The sequence below is a fragment of the Mandrillus leucophaeus genome, unplaced genomic scaffold (assembly GCF_000951045.1).
Source record: "Mandrillus leucophaeus isolate KB7577 unplaced genomic scaffold, Mleu.le_1.0 Scaffold112, whole genome shotgun sequence".
Lineage (NCBI taxonomy): Eukaryota > Metazoa > Chordata > Mammalia > Primates > Cercopithecidae > Mandrillus > Mandrillus leucophaeus.
Window position 1 is genome coordinate 666,676 of NW_012099432.1, and position 19,540 is coordinate 686,215.

General features: G+C 57.5%; 3 protein-coding genes across 4 annotated transcripts in view; all 3 read left to right on the forward strand.

Annotated features, from left to right (window-relative positions):
• ICAM1 (intercellular adhesion molecule 1) overlaps positions 1 to 8,824 on the forward strand; it is an 18,071-nt gene extending 9,247 nt beyond the window's left edge. The window contains exons 3-8 of one of the 2 annotated variants that reach the window (XM_011994443.1): positions 5,708 to 5,721; positions 5,785 to 6,013; positions 6,245 to 6,532; positions 6,615 to 6,869; positions 6,993 to 7,238; positions 7,325 to 8,824. In XM_011994443.1, coding sequence (XP_011849833.1) covers positions 5,708 to 5,721; positions 5,785 to 6,013; positions 6,245 to 6,532; positions 6,615 to 6,869; positions 6,993 to 7,238; positions 7,325 to 7,497 — 1,205 coding nt within the window. In that variant the 3' untranslated portion in view covers positions 7,498 to 8,824. Of the gene's footprint in view, positions 1 to 5,707; positions 6,014 to 6,244; positions 6,533 to 6,614; positions 6,870 to 6,992; positions 7,239 to 7,324 lie in introns of both variants that reach the window. The other variant, XM_011994438.1, reaches the window with a different exon arrangement.
• Positions 8,825 to 9,172: 348 nt separating this feature from the next.
• On the forward strand, positions 9,173 to 10,792 carry ICAM4 (intercellular adhesion molecule 4 (Landsteiner-Wiener blood group)). The gene is made up of 3 exons (XM_011994427.1): positions 9,173 to 9,612; positions 9,743 to 10,045; positions 10,193 to 10,792. Exons 1-3 carry the CDS (start codon positions 9,219 to 9,221, stop codon positions 10,309 to 10,311), a joined length of 816 nt encoding a protein of 271 aa, XP_011849817.1. The 5' UTR covers positions 9,173 to 9,218; the 3' UTR covers positions 10,312 to 10,792.
• Positions 10,793 to 11,614: 822 nt separating this feature from the next.
• On the forward strand, positions 11,615 to 18,810 carry ICAM5 (intercellular adhesion molecule 5, telencephalin). Its single transcript, XM_011995003.1, has 13 exons — positions 11,615 to 11,651; positions 12,124 to 12,315; positions 13,261 to 13,530; positions 13,699 to 14,019; positions 14,251 to 14,538; positions 14,837 to 15,091; positions 15,230 to 15,478; positions 15,931 to 16,176; positions 16,273 to 16,551; positions 16,634 to 16,873; positions 17,573 to 17,937; positions 18,216 to 18,259; positions 18,482 to 18,810. The coding sequence occupies exons 2-13, from the start codon at positions 12,234 to 12,236 to the stop codon at positions 18,645 to 18,647; spliced, it is 2,805 nt and encodes a 934-aa protein (XP_011850393.1). The 5' UTR covers positions 11,615 to 11,651; positions 12,124 to 12,233; the 3' UTR covers positions 18,648 to 18,810.
• The last annotated feature ends 730 nt before the right edge of the window (positions 18,811 to 19,540 follow it).

Below are 19,540 nucleotides of genomic sequence, written 5' to 3' on the forward strand. Positions count from 1 at the left end.
AGAAATGACAATATTAGTTGGCTATGAGAAGACAGGCTGCGAGGCTGTGGGAGAGGGTTTGGGTGTGGAGAATTCTTTTTTTTTTTTTTTTTTTTGAGACAGAGTTTCACTCTTGTTGCCCAGGCTGGAGTGCAATGGCACGATCTCTGCTCACTGCAACCCCCGCCTCCCGAGTTTAAGTGATTCTCCTTCCTCAGCCTCCCGAGTAGCTGGGATTATAGGCACCCGCCACCACGCCTGGCAAATTTTGTATTTTTAGTAGAGACAGGGTTTCTCCATGTTGGTCAGGCTGGTCTCGAACCCCAACCTCAGGTGATCCGCCCGCCTCGGCCTCCCAAAGTGCTGGGATTACAACGTGAGCCACTGCGCCCGACCGAGAATTCTTTTTTGTTGTTGTTGTCTTTTTGAGACGGAGTCTTGCAGTGTCCCCAGCCTGGAGTGCAATGACATGATCTCGGCTCACTGCAACCTCTCCCTCCTGGGTTCAAGCAATTCTTCTGCCTCAGCCCTCCAAGTAGCTGGAATTACAGGCGCCCACCACCATGCCCGGCTAATTTTTGTATTTTTAGTAGAGACAGGGTTTCATCATGTTGGCCAGGCTGGTCTCGATCTCCTGACCTTGTGATCTGCCCGCCTCGGCCTCCCAAAGGCTGGGATTACAGGCGTTAGCCACTGCGCCCAGCTGAGAATTCTCTTTGCGTTCTTCCTACTTTGGGGACTTTGAATGGTGGGAATTAGTTACCAAGGCCAAAATAAGGAATTCAAATGAAAACAAAACAAAATCAAAGAAGAAAAAACAGAAGAGCACTGGGCAGGCCAGGCACAGTGGCTCTATATGCCTGTAATCCCAGCGATTTAGGAGGCCGAAGTAGGAGGATCGCTTAGAGGCCAGGAGTTGGACACCAGCCTGGGCAACACAGCAAGACCCCATAGCTACAAAAAATAAAAAACCTAGCCAAGCGTGGGTGGCATACTTGTAGTCCCAGATACTCAGGAGGCTGAGGTGGGAGGATCGCCTGAGCCCGGGATGTCCAGGCTGCAGTGAGCCGTGATGACACCACTGCACTCCAGCCTGGGTGACTGAGAGAGACCCTGTCTCTAAAAAATAAAAACTGGCCAAGTGGCTCTGGGATTAGCCTTGGGTTCTAGTCCTAGCAAGGCCTTTAACGGTGTGGGGGACATGGCTTCTGTGTTTACTTTGCAATCAGGTGAGACCTCCTCTGATGGGTAAAACGACACGGTGAGGGACAAAGGACATTCTCCTATCATTGTGTCAGGACAAGGAAGCCTCTGGGTAAATGATCAGCTTTGCTCCTGATTTGGAGGGTGGGTGAGCAGATGCTGACCTTCCCAGGTGAGGGAAGTCCCTGAACATTCCAAGCAGCTTCTGAAACCCCCAGGGAAACCTCTTTAAAGGTCTTTTCTGCATCTCTGATAAGTTGGTTTTTTGTTTTTGTTTTTGCTTTTATTTGAGACAGAGTCTTGCTATGTTGCCCAGGCTGGATCACTGCAACCTCCATCTCCCAGGTTCAAGCAATTCTCCTGCCTCATCCTCTCTAGTAGCTGGGATTACAGGCACCCGCCACCATGCCTGGCTAATTTTTGTATTTTTAGTAGAGACAGGGTTTCACCAAGTTGACCAGACTGGTCTCGAATTCCAGATCTCTGGTGATCCACCCGCCTCAGCCTCCCAAAGTGCTGGGATTACAGTCTTGAGCCACCGCTCCTGCCTCTGCCTGATAGCTGAGAGCGTAGAATTCCAGGTTTGAGACCTGGCTCTGCCACATTTCTCCCTCTATGACTGTCGGTGCCCCACTTTGCCTGAGTTTTTACCTCTGTGAAATGGAGCAGACGGCTGGCACAGGTAGCAAAGGAGTAAAAGGTGTGTGGGAGGGTGTTACCTGAGAGAGACTGTAGCTTAGTCTCACACCACCCCTGGTGTAAACATAAAGAAGCCTCCCTGGATGGCTCAATCTTCTCCAAATAGGTTAGAGGTGTAATTCTTAGAGGAGGTGACCACTAGCTGGGCTTTGAAGGATGTGTAGGAGTTCATAAAGACAGGCATTCTGGGCAGGGGGAATAGCCTGGGCAAAAGTTTGGAGCAGGGAGGAATTTTTTTTTTTTTTTTTTTTTTTTTTTTGAGGCGGAGTCTCGCTCTGTCGCCCAGGCTGAAGTGCAGTGGCCGGATCTCAGCTCACTGCAAGCTCCGCCTCCCGGGTTCACGCCATTCTCCTGCCTCAGCCTCCCGAGTAGCTAGGACTACAGGCGCCCGCCACCTCGCCCGGCTAGTTTTTTTTTGTATTTTTAGTAGAGACGGGGTTTCACCGTGTTAGTCAGGATGGTCTCGATCTCCTGACCTCGTGATCCACCCATCTCGGCCTCCCAAAGTGCTGGGATTACAGGCTTGAGCCACCGCGCCCGGCCAAGCAGGGAGGAATCTTGATGGGGGCAGGAGGAGGAGGAGGTAGGTTAGTGTGGGCCAGGTGCAGTGGCTCACACCTGTAATCCCAGCGCTTTGGGAGGCCAAAGCAAGAGGATTGATTGAGCCCAGGAGTTCGAGACCAGTCTGGGCAACATAGTGAGACCCGTCTGGGCAACATAGTGAGACCCTGTCTCTAAGAAAAAATTAAAAAATTGGCAGCGTACAGTGGCATATGCTTGGACTCTCAACTACTCTGGAGGCTCAAGTGAGAGGATCATTTGAGCCCAGGTATTTTTTTGTTTTTGTTTTTTTGAGATGGATTCTCTCTCTGTGGCCCAGGCTGGAGTGCAGTGGTGCCATCTTGGCTCACTGCAGCCTCCGCCTCCTGGGTTCAACCGATTCTCCTGCCTCAGCCTCCCGAGTTGCTGGGATTACAGGTGCCCACCATCATGCCCAGCTAATTTTTTTGTATTTTTAGTAGAGATCGAGTTTTACCATGTTAGCCAGGCTAGTCTTGAACGCCTGACCTCAAGTGATCCTCCTGCCTCGGCTTCCCAAAGTGCTGGGATTACAGGTGTGAGTCACTGAGCCTGGTCAAGCCCAGGAATGTGAGGTTACAGTCAGCTATGATTGCACCACTGCATTCCAGCCCGGATGACAGAGAGAGACCCTACCCCTAAAAAAAAAAAAAAAAAGTTGATTGATGGGAGGAGGGGTGAGGTAGGCAGTGCCTTGAATGCCAGGTGGAGGAGCTGGGACTTCCCTTCTCGGGGTGATAGGGAGTCTTGGAGGGTTTGTGAGCAGGCCAGGGATTAGATAGCTGAAGGCTGGATTTACCGGAAGCCAAACAGCAGTTGGCTATGGTCCTTGTCCACGCGGCCCATGTTGTGGGCAGTGACCGTATCCAAGAAGGGAAGGACAGACAAGTATTTGAATACTTCAGTGACCAGGATTTGGTAAAGGACTGAAGGTCGGAGTCAGGAGAGGTGAGAGCAGGAGAGACTCCCTTCCCTCTGCACCAGGCAGCTGAGCTGGGTTTCCTCTAGGGGCTGAGGTTTGAGGGTACCTGAAGTTCTGTAAGAGTCTGTAGGAGGTGGTAAGAAAGAAGAGCTGGAAGTCAGAGTTTTCTTGACCATATATATATATATTTTTTAACAGCTTAACAGCTTTCTGTTTTATTTTTAGACACAGGGTCTCACTTTGTCACCCAGGCTGGAGTGCAGTGGTACAATCATAGCTGACTGCAGCCTCCAACTCCCAGGTTCAAGAAATTCTCCTCCCACCCTTAGCCTCCTGAGTAGCTGGGACTACAGGTGTGGGAAAGCCAGAAAGCCCAGCTTGTTTTTTTTTTTTTTTTGGTGTTTGTTTTGAGACGGAGTTTCACTCTTGTTGCCCAGGCTGGAGTGCAATGGCACGATCTTGGCTCACCACAACCTCTGCCCCCCAGGTTTAAGCAATTCTCCTGCCTCAGCCTCCTGAGTAGCTGGGATTACAGGCATGCGCCACCACGCAAGGCTAACTTTGTGGTTTTAGTAGAGATGGTGTTTCTCCATTTTGGTCAGGCTGGTCTCGAACTCCCGACCTCAGGTGATCCACCCACCTTGGCCTCCCAAAGTGTTGGGATTACAGGCATGAGCCACTGTGTGGCCCTTTTTTTTTTTTTTTTTTTTTTTTTGAGATGGAGTCTCCCTCTGTCACCCAGGCTGGAGTACAGTGGCACGATCTCAGCTCACTGCAAGCTCCGCCTCTCGGCTTCACACTATTCTCCTGTCTCAGCCTCCCGAGTAGCTGGGACTACAGGCGCCCGCCACCACGCCCAGCTAATTTTTTGTATTTTTAGTAGAGATGGGGTTTCACCATGTTAGCCAAGGTGGTCTTGATCTCCTGACCTCGTGATCTGCCCGCCTCGGCCTCCCAAAGAGTTGGGATTACAGGTGTGAGCCACCACGCCTGGCCTGGCCAGGCTGGTCTTGAACTCCTGACTTCAGGTGATCCATCCGCTCCAGCCTCCCAAAGTGCTAGGATTACAGGCATGAGCCACCGCGCCCGGCTGAAGCACAGCTTGTTTTTTATTTTTTATTTTTTTTGAGAAATGAGGTCTCGCAATGTTGCCCAAGCTAGCCTTGAACTCCTGGCCTCAAATGATCCCGCCTTGGCCTCCCAAAGTACTGGGATTACAGGTGTGAGCCACCATGCTCCAGCCTTGCTTTCTTGAGATATGATTTAGAATACCATGAAATTCATCGCTTAGATGGGGTTTCGCTATGTTGGTCAGTCTGGTCTCGAACTCCTGGCCTCGTGATCCACCCGCCTTGGCCTCCCAAAATTCTGGGATTAAAGGCATGAGCCACCGCGCCCTGCCAACCTGTTTATTTTTTATTTTTCTTTGAGATGGGGGTCTCCCTATGTTGCCCAGGCTTGTCTTGAACTCCTGGCCTCAAGTGAGCCTCTTGCCTTGGCCTCACAAAGTGCTAGGATTACGGCCTGAGCCATCACACCTGGCTAACAGGTTTTTTGTTTTGTTTTGTTTTGTTTTAAAGAATGTCTAGACCAGGTGTATTTGCTCTCACCTGTAATCCCAGCACTTTGGGAGGCCAGGGTGGGCAGATCATTTGAAGTCAGGAATTGGAGACCAGCCTGGGCAACATGCTGAAACCACATTTCTACTAAAAATACAAAAATTAGCTGGGTGTGGTAGCGCATGCCTGTTATCCCAGCTACTCAGGAGGCTGAGGCAGGAGAATCGCTTGAACCCAGGAGGCAGAGGTTGCAGTGAGCCAAGATTGCGCTATCGCCCTCCAGCCTGGGCGACAGAAGGAGACTCAGTTTAAAAAATTAATTAATTGGTTAAAAATAAAAATACAAAAATTAACCAGGTATGGTGATATGTGCCTGTAATCTGAGCTACTCAGGAGGCTGAAGCAGGAGAATCGCCTGAACCCCAGAGGCGGAGGTTGCAGTGAGTCGAGATCGAGCTACTGTTTGCCCAGTCTAGTGCATTGGGCTGCTGAATTTATTTGACCAGACACCTAGCAATTGACTTTGAAGTTCTTTTCCACTTTTCACTCTAAGATGCTGCTGTCATGAATAAGGAATTTTTGATCCCCTTCACAAACACTCAGGTCCCTTTTACCAGCTTTCACTTGACATTCCTATCTGCTTAGGTGTCTGGGAGTGTTTGGGGGAGATACCGAAGAGGTGGGGCTCCCAGGCAGGTGCGGTTTGTCTGTTAGGCAGGCAGCAAGGTCCAGTTCACCAGACACCCCCACCTCTGTTTTCCTGCAGGGACTCCAGAACGGGTAGAACTGGCACCCCTTCCCCCTTGGCAGCCGGTGGGCAAGAACCTTACTCTACGCTGCCAGGTGGAGGGTGGGGCACCCCGGGCCAACCTCACTGTGGTGCTGCTCCGTGGGGAGAAGGAGCTGAGCCGGCAGTCAGCGGTGGGGGAGCCCGCCGAGGTCACAACCACAGTGCCCGTGGGCAGAGATGACCACGGAGCCAATTTCTCGTGCCGCACTGAACTGGACCTGCGGCCCTATGTGCTGAAGCTGTTTGAGAACACCTCAGCTCCTCACCAGCTCCAAACCTTTGGTAAGGATTGAAGAAGCCAGCAGGGAGAGGGTGGAGGTGGGGTATCCTGCAATGGGGTGCCTGTGGCCGCAGGATCTTTTGAGACGGGTGTGGCCCCGGCTAAGGGATGCGTGTGTTCTAGGCTGCTGAGTCACCCTGGAAGAAGATCTCACAGGAGGGGGAATGAAATGCCCCAGAGAAGGGTTTCAGGATGTCCATCCCCATCTGCTCATACCTTCCTTCTCTCCCTAGACCTGCCAGCGACTCCCCCACAACTTGTCAGCCCCCAGGTCCTAGAGGTGGACACGCAGGGGACCGTGGTCTGTTCCCTGGATGGGCTGTTCCCAGCCTCAGAGGCTCAGGTCTACCTGGCACTGGGGGACCAGAAGTTGAACCCCACAATCACCTATGGCAACAACTCCCTCTCGGCCAAGGCCTCAGTCAAGGTGACCGCAGAGGAGGAGGGCACCCAGCAGCTGTTGTGTGCAGTAATGCTGGGGACCCAGACCCAGGAGACACGGCAGACAGTGACCATATACAGTAAGAAGAGGCAGGGGTGGAGCGGGGCTTCTCGGGGGTGTGACCTGAATCCGGGACGGGGCTCACTGTGTGCTCATCCCAGGCTTTCCGGCACCCAACGTGAATCTGACCAAGCCAGAGGTCTCAGAAGGAACCGAGGTGATAGTGGAGTGTGAAGCCCACCCTAGAGCCAAGGTGATGCTGAATGGGGTTCCAGCCCAGCCACCGGGCCCGAGGGCCCAGTTCCTGCTGAAAGCCACCCCAGAGGACAATGGGCGCAGCTTCTCCTGCTCTGCAACCCTGGAGGTAGCCGGCCAGCTTGTACACAAGAACCAGACCCGGGAGCTCCGTGTCCTGTGTGAGTGGGGCTTCTGGTCAATGACCCCTATCCCCCAAGGCCCAATCCCTGAAGTCCCATCAGGTCTTGCCCTCCAAGTCCTGCCCCTACCCACCTCCATGGCATCTTGTTGTGTTTTTCCAGATGGACCCCGACTGGACGAGAAGGATTGTCCGGGAAACTGGACGTGGCCAGAAAATTCCCAGCAGACTCCAATGTGCCAGGCTTGGGGGAACCCCTTGCCCCAGCTCAAGTGTCTAAAGGATGGCACTTTCCCACTGCCCATTGGGCAATCAGTGACTGTCACTCGGGATCTTGAGGGCACCTACCTCTGTCAGGCCAGGAGCACTCGAGGGGAGGTCACCCGCGAGGTGACCGTGAATGTGCTCTGTGAGTGAGCCGGCGTGCACAGCTGGGTGGGGGAAGGGGCCATGAACCCGATACAATCCTCACCCCCCATTGTATCCTCCCCACAGCCCCCCGGTATGAGGTGGTCATCATCCCTGTGGTAGCAGCCGCAGTCATCCTGGGTACTGCAGGCGTCACCACGTACCTCTACAACCGCCAGCGGAAGATCAGGAAATACAGACTACAACAGGCTCAAAACGGCACCCCCATGAAACCAAACACGCAAGCCACGCCTCCCTGAACCTATCCCAGGACAGGGCCTCTTCCTCGGCCCTCCCATATCGGTGGCAGTGGTGCCACACTGAACAGAGTAGAAGACGTATGCCATGCAGCTACACCCACTGGCCCTGGGATGCCAGAGGACAGGGCATTGTCCTCAGTCAGATGCAGACAGCATTTGGGGCCATAGTACCTGCACACCTAAAACACTAGGCCACGCATCTGATCTGTAGTCACATGACTAAGCCAAGAGGAAGGAGCAAGACTCAAGACCTGATTGATGGATGTCAAAGTCTAGCCTGACGAGAGGGGAAGTGGTGGGGGAGACATACCCCCACCATGAGGACGTACGGCTGGGAAATGCTGAAACTTGCTGCCTGCTGGGTATGCTGAGACCCCACAGACTTACGGAAGAAGTGGCCCTCCACAGACATGTGTAGCATCAAAACACAAAGGCCCACGCTTCCTGATGGATGCCAGCTTGGGCGCTGCTGTCTACTGACCCCAACCCTTGATGATATGTATTTATTCATTTGTTATTTTACCAGCTATTTATTGAGTGTCTCTTATGTAGGCTAAATGAACATAGGTCTCTGGCCTCACGGAGCTCCCAGTCCTAATCACATTCAAGGTCACCAGGTACAGTTGTACAGGTTGTACACTGCAGGAGGGTGCCTGGTGAAAAGATCAAATGGGGCTGGGACTTCTCATTGGCCAACCTGCCTTTCCCCAGAAGGAGTGATTTTTCTATCCGCACAAAAGCACTGTATAGACTAGTAGTGGTTACAGGTTCAGGGATTACCCAGTGAGGCCTTATTCCTCCCTTTCCCCCAAAACTGACACCTTTGTTAGCCAACTCCCCACCCACATACATTTCTGCCAGTGTTCACAATGACACTCAGTGGTCATTCCTGGACATGAGTGCCCAGGGACTATGCCCAACCTATGCCTTGTCCTCTTGTCCTGTTTGCATTTCACTGGGAGCTTGCACTCTGCAGCTCCAGTTTCCTGCAGTGATCAGGGTCCTGCAAGCAGTGGGGAAGGGGGCCAAGGTATTGGAGGACTCCCTCCCAGCTTTGGAAGCCTCATGCGTGTGTGTGTGTGTGTGTATGTGTGTGTAGACAAGGTCTCCCTGTCACCCAGGCTGGAGTGCAGTGGTGCAATCATGGTTCACTGCCGCCTTGACCTCCTGGGCTCAAGTGATCCTCCCATCTCAGCCTCCTGAGTAGCTGGGACCATAGGCTTACACCACCACACAAGGCAAATTTGATTTTTTTTTTTTTTTAAGAGACAGGGTCTTGCAACATTGCCCAGACTTCCTTTGCGTTAATAAAGCTTTCTTATCTGCCTCAGCCTTGTGTGAGTTGAGGGGAGGTGTCATATCCAGCTGGAGTCCTTTCTAAGCAGCCACAGCCAGATCCTCCCACTTCCTCTCCCAAGAAAACATTGTGGGTTGATGGCCATACCCTGAGGTTCTGGTCCAAATCTGGGACGATTCTATGACCTTCTGGTCTCTAGTGAAAACTAAAGACCCCTCTCCAGAAAAAAAATTTGGTTTTCAATGAGGCCTGGAATCTCATTCTTGACCGGGGGAGGGGAATTTTTGCAGGACTCCCCGGCCCTCCATTGGGGCCTCCCCTCTCTCTCCAGGGTGGAGTCGAGGAGGCGGGGCTGCGGGCCTCCTTATCTCTGGAGCCGGCCCTGGCTCTCTGGCACGGGGCCCCTTAGTCCGGGCTTTTTGCCATGGGGTCGCTGTTCCCCCTGTCGCTGCTGCTTTTTTTGGCGGCCGCCTACCCGGGAGTTGGGTGTGCGCTGGGACGCCGGATTAAGCGGGCGCAAGGCCCCAAGGGTAGCCCTCTCGCGCCCTCGGGGACCTCAGTGCCCTTCTGGGTGCGCATGAACCCGGAGTTTGTGGCTGTGCCGCCGGGGAGGTCAGTGTGGCTCAATTGCAGCAACAGCTGTCCCCAGCCGCAGAATTCCAGCCTCCGCACTCGGCTGCGGCAGGGCAAGACGCTCAGAGGGCCGGGTTGGGTGTATTACCAGCTGCTCGACGTGAGGGCCTGGAGCTCCCACGCGCACTGCCTCGTCACCTGCGCAGGAAAAACACGCTGGGCCACCACCAGGATCACTGCCTACAGTGAGGGACAGGGGCTCGGTCCCGGCTGGGGTGAGGGGAGGGGGCTGGAAGAGGTGGGGGGAGGGTAGTTGACAGTCGGCTCTTTAGGGAGCGACCGCGGCCCTCACGCAGAGGCTCCCCCTTGCCTTAGAACCGCCCCACAGCGTGATTTTGGAGCCTCCAGTCTTAAAGGGCAGGCAATACACTTTGCGCTGCCACGTGACGCACGTGTTCCCGGTGGGCTACTTGGTGGTGACCCTGAGGCTTGGCGGCCGGGTCATCTATTCCGAAAGCCTGGAGCGCTACACCCACCAGGATCTGGCCAACGTGACCTTGACCTACGAGTTTCCTGCTGGACCCCGCGACTTCTGGCAGCCCGTGATCTGCCACACGCGCCTCAATCTCGAAGGCCTGGTGGTCCGCAACAGCTCGGCACCCGTTACACTGATGCTCGGTGAGGCACCCCTGTAACCCTGGGGACTAGGAGGAAGGGGGCAGAGAGAGTTATGACCCCGAGAGGGCGCACAGACCAAGCGTGAGCTCCACGCAGGTCGACAGACCTCCCTGTGTTCCGTTCCTAATTCTCGCCTCCTGCTCCCAGCTTGGAGCCCCGCGCCCACAGCTTTGGCCTCCGTTTCCATCGCTGCCCTTGTGGGAATCCTCCTCGCTGTGGGCTCTGTGTACCTGAGCAAGTGCCTACCTATGAAATCCCAGGCATAAAGGGGGATGTTCTATGCCGGCTGAGCAAGGCAAAAGAGGAATATGGAACCATTTGGGGAATCGGCCAGACATGGTGGCTGACGCCTGCAATCCCAGCACTTTGGGAGGCTGAGGCAGGAGAATCGCTTGAGCCCAGGAGTTCGAGACCAGCCTGGACAACATAGTGAGACCCTGTCTACGCAAAAAATACAAAAATTAGCCGGGTGTGGCGGCCCGCACCTGTGGTCCCAGCTACCCGGGAGGCTAAGTTGGGAGGATCGCTTGAGCCTTGAAAGTCGAGGTTGCAGTGAGCCTTGATGGTGCCACTGCACTCCAGCCTGGGATACAGAGCAAGACCCTATCTTCAAAAATAAAATAAAAATAAAAATAAATATTGGCGGGGGGACCCTCCAGAATCAATAAAGACTTCCTTAACCAGCCTCTGTCCTGTGACCTAGGGGTCCACATTACTGCCATTCTTCAGAGGAACTTTTTTTTTTTTTTTTTTGCGATCACTTTCTCCAAGTTCCTTGTCTCCCTGAGGGCACCTGAGGTTTCCTCACTCAGGGCCCACCTGGGGTCCCGAAGCCCCACACTTTGTGTATCCCCAGCAGGTGTCACAGAAACCTCTCCTTCTGCTGGCATCATCGAGTGGGATCAGCGCGGGCCCGGGAGGGCCACAGGCAGGGGCAGGGTGGGGTTCATGGTATGGCTTTCCTGATTGGCGCCGCCGCCACCACGCGGCAGCTCTGATTGGATGTTAAGTTTCCCATCCTAGCCCCACCTTCAGACCCTGTGCTTTCCTGGAGGCCAAACAACTGTGGAGCGAGAATTCATCTCCAAAATAACTTACCATGCTGGGGTGAGACCACGAATGGTGGGGAGGGGAGGGTCCCGTGGACATATTGAGGGACATGGATACGCAGAAGAGGTATCCATGTAGTGGCAGCCGGGAAGGGGTGATCAGATGTCTACATGGAATATCACAAACTCGAATTCTGAAGATGTCCTGGTAGTCACCCGGCCAGATGAGCACATGGAGTTGGGGGGTGTCAAAGCTTGGGGCCCGGATGCGGAGTCAAAAGCGTCACCTTTGGTCCCTCGTTCTTGCATGGAGGTCCAGGGCCCCCGCCCACCGAGCAGAAGGCGGACTCAGGGGCGCTCCAGGGTGGCTCGAGCTCACACACGCTGAGTAGACACGTGCCCGCTGCACCCTGGGTAAATACAGATCCGGAGCCGAGCGGATTCTAATTTAGACGCCCGCGAACGCTGCGCGCACGCACACGTGTCCTCGGCTCGCTGGTACTTTCGTCCCGCCCCCTCCGTCGCGTGCCGGGGCTGACCCGGAGGGGGGCTTAGGGGTGTGGCTCTGCGGGGTCAAAAGGAAAAGGATCGGTGAGAGAGGCATCCCCACACCCTCCCCTAGAACTGTCCTTTCCCTAGCCAGTGCCTCCCAAATCTCTCTTGGTCCCCAAATGCATCCCCGCCCTAAGGGGGGCTGGTGGGAGGAGCTACATGTGGGGGCGGAGCTCGGAGTCCAACTCATTATCATGGCATCTCAGCCAGGGCTGGGGTAGCGGTTTGGAAAGGGCAACCCAGCATCCCCCGATCCCAGAGTCGCGGCCGGGGATGACGCGGGAGAGCGTGGTCGCCCCCAGAAGGCTCCGGGCCATCATGCCGGCCTCCACGTAGACCCCGGGGGTCGCTCGCTCCTGCCAGCTCGCCTTCACTAAGGCCAGGAGCTTAGCGCAAGCTCGCCTCCCGCCCCTCCACCGCCTCTGCCGCCGCCCCCTCCTTGGAAACCAAGTTACCAACGTTAAACCAATCCCCGAGCGCAACTCTGCCTCCCCCACACCCCACCCGCCGCGCCGCGCGGAGCCGTCCTCTAGCCCAGCTCCTCGGCTCGCGCTCCCCTCGCCTCCTGTGCTTTCCCCGCCGCGGCGATGCCAGGGCCTTCGCCAGGGCTGCGCCGGGCGCTACTCGGCCTCTGGGCTGCTCTGGGCCTGGGGCTCTTCGGCCTCTCAGGTAAGAGTCCCGCTCTGGCTTGGGGTGGACAGGGCGGGGGCGGAGTCCCTGGACCTGGGAAACGGCCTCCTGTCCCTCCCAGCTCCGCCCTCGCCTCGCTCCCACGCCTCTGCCCCCACCTGGAGCCTGAGTCTTCTCCCCTTCCCCCTCCTCCCCAACACACACCCGAGTCCCAGCTTCCCGACTCCTCGATCGCCCCTACCCGCTTCGAGATCCTAGGTGTTCTTCCGCACCCAACCCTTCGCCCTGGAGACCCAGTGTCTCTCCTGTCCCCTCCCCGGGTACCTTCTCACGCTCTGCTGTGCACCATGGTCCACGAACTGGCATCTTCCCCACTCGCGGTCCGCGAAGACTCCATCTCTCCAACTACCGTGACTCAGAGGCGCTGTTCCCGCTCCACCCAGAGCCCTGGCAACCGGGTCCCTCAGCTGTTCCCGCGGTTCCTTCCATGAGCCCAGCCCTGCGTCCCGGCTCCGTGTTCTTCACCAGGTGTAGGGTCCTTCCTGATCCTTGACCCAGCCTCGTCTCTCCTTTGCCCTTGCCGCAAACGCACTCTCCTCGTATCCCGGCATTCTGCCAGGACCCTGAGAATCTGTTCATCTCCCATCCCCCACCCGGGGTCCCCTTCTCTCAGCCTTGCTGTGTTCGTCGGAGACCCCACCTTTCCTCTCCTCTACCCCCTCCCCCATGCTTTCCCGCCGCTCCATCGGCGCTTTGGAGGCCAGGGCTCTCTGCTACCACGTCCCAGAGACACCCTCGAGGTTTAGACTCTGGGAGCGCGCCTTTAAACCGGAGGCCTGGGCAGGACGCGGGACGCCTGGGTTCTTTCCCCGGCTGCAGCCTCTCCTCCTTCTCCCCGCCCTCCGAGAATCCTTGACTCGACATAGGGGCGCTAAGATGTCAGGGAGTTGGCTCCCCAGGCTGAGCCCGCGTTTCCCTGGGCAGCGGTCTCGCAGGAGCCCTTCTGGGCGGACCTGCAGCCCCGCGTGGCGTTCGTGGAGCGCGGGGGCTCGCTGTGGCTGAATTGCAGCACCAACTGCCCTCGGCCGGAGCGCGGTGGCCTGGAGACCTCGCTGCGCCGAAACGGGACCCAGAGGGGTTTGCGTTGGTTGGCGCGGCAGCTGGTGGACATTCGCGAGCCGGAGACCCAGCCCGTCTGCTTCTTCCGCTGCGCGCGGCGCACACTACAGGCGCGTGGGCTCATTCGCACTTTCCGTGAGTTCTGGGTGGCCACGCGCGTACTCCACTACTTTCCCTCCCTCCCAGGCCCCGCCCCCTGGGTCCCAGGGTCCTCCCCTTCAGGCCCCACCTTCTGTATCCCACCCCCTCCCCTGGGTTCCAAGTTCCGGCATTCCAAGAGCGGAGGACTCTTCCCTCTTTCAGAGCGACCAGATCGCGTAGAGCTGATGCCACTGCCTCCCTGGCAGCCGGTGGGCGAGAACTTCACCCTGAGCTGTAGGGTCCCCGGCGCCGGGCCCCGTGCGAGCCTCACTCTGACCCTGCTGCGGGGCGCCCAGGAACTGATCCGCCGCAGTTTCGCTGGCGAACCACCCCGAGCGCGGGGCGCGGTGCTCACAGCCACGGTACTGGCTCGGAGGGAGGACCATGGGGCCAATTTCTCGTGTCGCGCCGAGCTGGACCTGCGGCCTCACGGCCTGGGACTGTTTGAAAACAGCTCGGCCCCCAGAGAGCTCCGAACCTTCTGTGAGTGGGTGTGGGGAGGAGATGGGGACCAAGTGGGATCGGGTCGGTGTTTAGGAGGTTTAGAGGCAGATACGTCTGAATGCTGGTAGTGACTTCAACCCTCACCGACAGAGCTGTTGCCCCCTCCGTGCCTTGAGGATAATAATACGATAAGATAGTGCATGTCAAGTGTTTAGGACATATTGAGCGCTCGGAACACAGTTCGTTCAAACTTGGTTCTTCGACCCCTAGCCCTGTCTCCGGATCCCCCGCGCCTCACTGCTCCCCGGCTCTTGGAAGTTGGCTCCGAAAGGCCGGTGAGCTGCGCTCTGGACGGACTGTTTCCAGCCTCAGAGGCCAGGGTCTACCTCGCACTGGGGGACCAGAATCTGAGTCCTGATGTCACCCTCGACGGGGACGCACTCGTGGCCACTGCCACAGCCACAGCTAGTGCAGAGCAGGAGGGTGCCAGGCAGCTGGTCTGCAACGTCACCCTGGGGGGCGAAGATCGGGAGACCCGGGAGAACGTGACCATCTACAGTAAGGAGGGAGGCGGGGTCTCCGCGGCTCGGAGGTGGGACCAGAGGAACGCGAAGGCGGGGCGAAGAGTGGGTGGGACCTCAGTACCACAACAGGCGAGACCCGAGTGTCCCGAGGGGGCGGGGCAGGTGGGGGCGGAGACGTAATCATTGGGGTGGAGGAGCCTGTACAGCCTGAGAGGCGGGGCGCGGTACCCTAGCTCCATATCAGCACCCCAGGATTCAGGCAGATAAGAGGCGGGCCTTGATCGGCGGGAGGGACGTGGTCAGTATACTCCGACTAAATGCTCCGCCCCCAGGCTTCCCGGCACCACTCCTGACCCTGAGCGAACCCAGCGTCTCCGAGGGGCAGATGGTGACAGTAACCTGCACAGCCGTGGCCCAAGCCCTGGTCACACTGGAGGGAGTTCCAGCCGCGGTCCCGGGGCAGCCCGCCCAACTTCAGCTAAATGCCACCGAGAACGACGACAGGCGCAACTTCTTCTGCGACGCCACCCTAGACGTGGACGGGGAGACCCTGATCAAGAACAGGAGCGCAGAGCTTCGAGTCCTATGTGAGTTGGTGATAACCCCTCGCCCCACACCTCCTGGTAATTTCCAAGGACCCGCCTGCTCCCTGGCCATGTCGTGGAGGCGGGGCCATTTCTCACGGTCCACGTCTAAGCCTCTGTAACCCCACGCCCTGCCCACAGACGCCCCCCGGCTGGACGATTCGGACTGCCCCAGGAGCTGGACGTGGCCCGAGGGCCCAGAGCAGACGCTGCGCTGCGAGGCCCGCGGGAACCCAGAACCCTCAGTGCACTGTGCGCGCTCCGACGGCGGGGCCGTGCTGGCTCTGGGCCTGCTAGGTCCGATCACTCGGGCGCTCTCAGGCACTTACCGCTGCAAGGCGGCCAATGATCAGGGCGAGGCGGTCAAGGACGTGACGCTGACGGTGGAGTGTGAGTGGGGGTGCGCAGGGTGCATCTCTATCTGGTTCAGGATCTGGGGGGTGGCCAGCTTCCAGGGAAGAGTAGGAGTAGGGTATGAGGTGTCCCTTTGGGTGGGGTTTGGGGAAAGGGAAGAGGCTGGTTAGTGGGGTTGGGGAAAGATCTTGGAGGATGGAAGAGACCGGGTGGGCGTGTCCCTAGCCCAGGGCGTGGTATGTGGGCGGAGTCTTGGAAAGGCGGGAGGTCCAGAATGTTAAAATTTTTAGACCGAAAAAGGCGCCCCTGGTGGCTCAGGGAGCTCCCAGACAGAGTGCATGGATGGACTAGCGTGACACCCCCTTGGATTGGCGTCCAAGGGTTGTGCAGGAACAACCCTTAGTGGAAACCTTGAAAGGCCAAGGAAGATCTAGGGACGTCAGACTTGCCCCCAAACCCCAAAGCCAACAATACGCTCCCTCCTCCAGACGCACCAGCGCTGGACAGTGTGGGCTGCCCCGAACGCATTACTTGGCTGGAGGGAACAGAAGCCTCGCTGAGTTGTGTGGCGCACGGGGTACCGCCTCCTGATGTGATCTGCATGCGCTCTGGAGAGCTCGCGGCAGTCATCGAGGGGCTGTTGCATGTGACCCGGGAGCATGCAGGCACTTACCGCTGCGAAGCCACCAACCCTCGGGGCTCTGCGGCCAAAAATGTGGCTATCACGGTGGAATGTGAGTAGGGGCACCGCGGAGTGAGGCAGGATCTGTGGGACACCCCTGGCTGGACTTCCTGGCCCGCGTGTGAGCCCCTGCAATCCTGTTTCCCAGATGGCCCCAGGTTTGAGGAGCCGAGCTGCCCCAGCAATTGGACATGGGTTGAAGGATCTGGGCACCTGTTTCCCTGTGAGGTCGATGGGAAGCCACAGCCAAGCGTGAAGTGCGTGGGCTCCGGGGGCGCCACTGAGGGGGTGCTGCTGCCGCTGGCACCCCCAGACCCTAGTCCCAGAGCTCCCAGAATCCCTAGAGTCCTGGCACCCGGTATCTACATCTGCAACGCCACCAACCGCCACGGCTCCGTGGCCAAAACAGTCGTCGTGAGCGCGGAGTGTGAGCGAGGCCCAGGCGGGTGGGGAGCGGGGGTGCCCCACGGTCCGGGCACTCCCTGACATCCCCCATGGCTGCTTTGCAGCGCCACCGGAGATGGATGAATCCACTTGCCCAAGTCACCAGACGTGGCTGGAAGGGGCTGAGGCTTCGGCACTGGCCTGCGCCGCCCGGGGTCGCCCTTCCCCAGGAGTGCTCTGCTCTCGGGAAGGCACCCCGTGGCCTGAGCAGCAGCGCGTGTCCCGAGAGGACGCGGGCATTTACCACTGTGTGGCCACCAATGCGCATGGCACGGACTCCCGGACCGTCACCGTGGGCGTGGAATGTGAGTGGGGGCAGCACTGGATGGAGGGGACACGGCCTCGGAAGAATGACTCGCAGCGGTGGGAGCATTCAAGGGCACCTTTCCCAGTCCCATTCTCGGGGACAGGGAATTCCAGCCTAAACCAGGGGTAATGAAAATTCTAGCCAGGCGCGGTGGCTCAGGCCTGTAATCCCAACACTTTGGAAGGTTGAGGCGGATGAATCACTTGAGGCCAGGAGTTGGAGACCAGCCTGGCCAACATGGCGAAAACCCCTCTCTACAAAAATCCAGTCGTGGTGGCGGGCGCCTGTAGTCCCAGCTACTTGGGAGACTGAGGCAGGAGAATCGCTTGAGCCTGGGAGGCGGAGGTTGCAGGGAGCCGAGATCCCTCCACTGTACTCCAGCTTGGGAGACAGAGTGAGACTCTTTCTTAGAAAAAAAACAAAAGAAAATTCTAGGGAATAGGAGCACGGCCCTCCTCAATCCTGGATTAGAACACTGGCCTGGGCTTCACCTCCTTCCTTTCAGTGAAGAAGGGCGAGGAATTTTAGCCGCAACAGCAGCCTGATTGTCGGGGAAGGAGGCTCTGATAGGAGGCAGGATCCTTTTGTGCCCATCAGCGGCGTGGTGGTCTCACATCGATCGTGGTGGGCCGGAGCAGGGCATTTGATCAGTGGCTGGGCCGGCGCTAAGCCCCACTTCACCTTCTGTGCCCTTCAGACCGGCCGGTGGTGGCCGAACTTGCTGCCTCGCCCCCTGGAGGCGTGCGCCCAGGCGGAAACTTCACCTTGACCTGCCGCGCGGAGGCCTGGCCTCCAGCCCAGATCAGCTGGCGCGCGCCTCCGGGTGCCCTCAACATCGGCCTGTCGAGCAACAACAGCACACTGAGCGTGGCAGGCGCCATGGGAAGCCACGGCGGCGAGTACGAGTGCGCAGCCACCAACGCGCACGGGCGCCACGCGCGGCGCATCACGGTGCGCGTAGCAGGTAAGTGGCAGCTGGGGAGGGGCGGGGCGAGGTATCTGCGAGGGGGCGTGACCTGGGAACTGAGGCGGCCGACCCCGCCTGCCTCCCTCTCAGTCCAGGTAGATGAGACATAAGTGGGACAGAGTAGAAGTCAAGGGTGGAGCTGTTGATCACACTTTGGAGGGTGGGAGATGGAGGTGGCGGGGGGACTGAATTCAAGGGGAGGGACCCTCCAGGGCTGTCAGTACTGCAGGAAAGGACTTAAAAACTTGGAGTGGATTCTGCGTGGTGGATACTTGACCCAATTCACCTTCCACTGTGGGGAAGGTTGGGGAGGGACCAAAGTCATTGGATGATGGAGGGAAGGGTCAAGATCGCCTTCTCTCACTTCCTGAAGCTCCTGGGGTTGGATTCTCTCTGGGGTGGGGAGAACCTGACCTGGTCCTGCCAATCCTCGTTTTCTGGGGGATGGGGAGAGTTGACTTGTCGCTAGGGGGCTAAGTGTGGTCACCATTTTATGTCACCATGGGCTGAAGTGCGATGTAAATTGAGTCTTGGGTCGCCCTGGCACTGGGAGTGGCCTTCCTGCGTGGGGTCTCTCCCTTCTCCCAAGGCCAGCCAGTGAGCTCCCCGGGGCATGAGGACTGACCTCGTACCTGTGAGGGGGCGGGGGACGGTGGGGGAAGCCCCCCGGAGCTTGGCCACCCTCCGCGAGGGTCTCCACCCCGCAGGTCCGTGGCTGTGGGTCGCCGTGGGAGGCGCGGCGGGGGGCGCGGCCGAGTCGCCGGCGGAGGGCGAGGTCTTCGCCATTCAGCTGACCTCGGCGTGAGCCGGATCCCCTCTCCCCGCGGGCCGGGGGATGCCCCCCAGACGCACACGGGGGCTTATTTATTGCTTTATTTATTTACTTATTCATTTATTTATGTATTTCAACTCCAAGGGTGTCACCCCCATTTTCTACCCATTCCCCCAATAAAGTTTTTATAAAGGAACTCCCGGTCTCCGCCTCTGTTTCTGCAAGGTGGAACAAGCCCCGGGTTCCAAAAGCGATTTTTGAGGGGGCCAGGGATGATGGCTCAGGCCTGTAATCTCAGGACTTGTGGGAAGCCCAGGTGGGAGGATCCTTTGCACCCAAGAGTTTCAGACCAGCCTGGGCAACATAGGGACATTCTACAAAATAATATTTTTTTCAAAAATTGGACAGGGCAGGTCGCGGTGGCTCACGCCTGTCATCCCAGGATTTTGGAAGGCTGAGGCGGGCAGATCACGAGGTCATGAGATCTAGACCATCCTGGCCAATATGGTGAAACCCCATCCCTACTAAAAATACAAAAAATTAGCTGGGAGTGGTGGCACACGCCTGTAATCCCAGTTACTCGGGAGGCTGAGGCAGGAGAATCGCTTTAACCCCAGAGGCAGAGGTTGCAGTGAACCGAGGTGTAGTGTCTAATATATATATATATACATATTAGACAGGGCCGGGCACGGTGGCTCTCGCTTGTAATCCCAGCACTTTGGGAAGCTAAGGCAGGTGGGTCACTTGAGGTCAGGAGTTCGAGACCACACTGGCCAACAGGGTGAAACCCGTTCTCTCCTAAAAATACAAAAAATTAAGGCCAGGCACAGTGGCTCACGTCTGTAATCCCAGCACTTTGGGAGGCTGAGGCAGGCGGATCATGGGGTCAGGAGATAGAGACCATCCTGGCTAACATGGTGAAACAC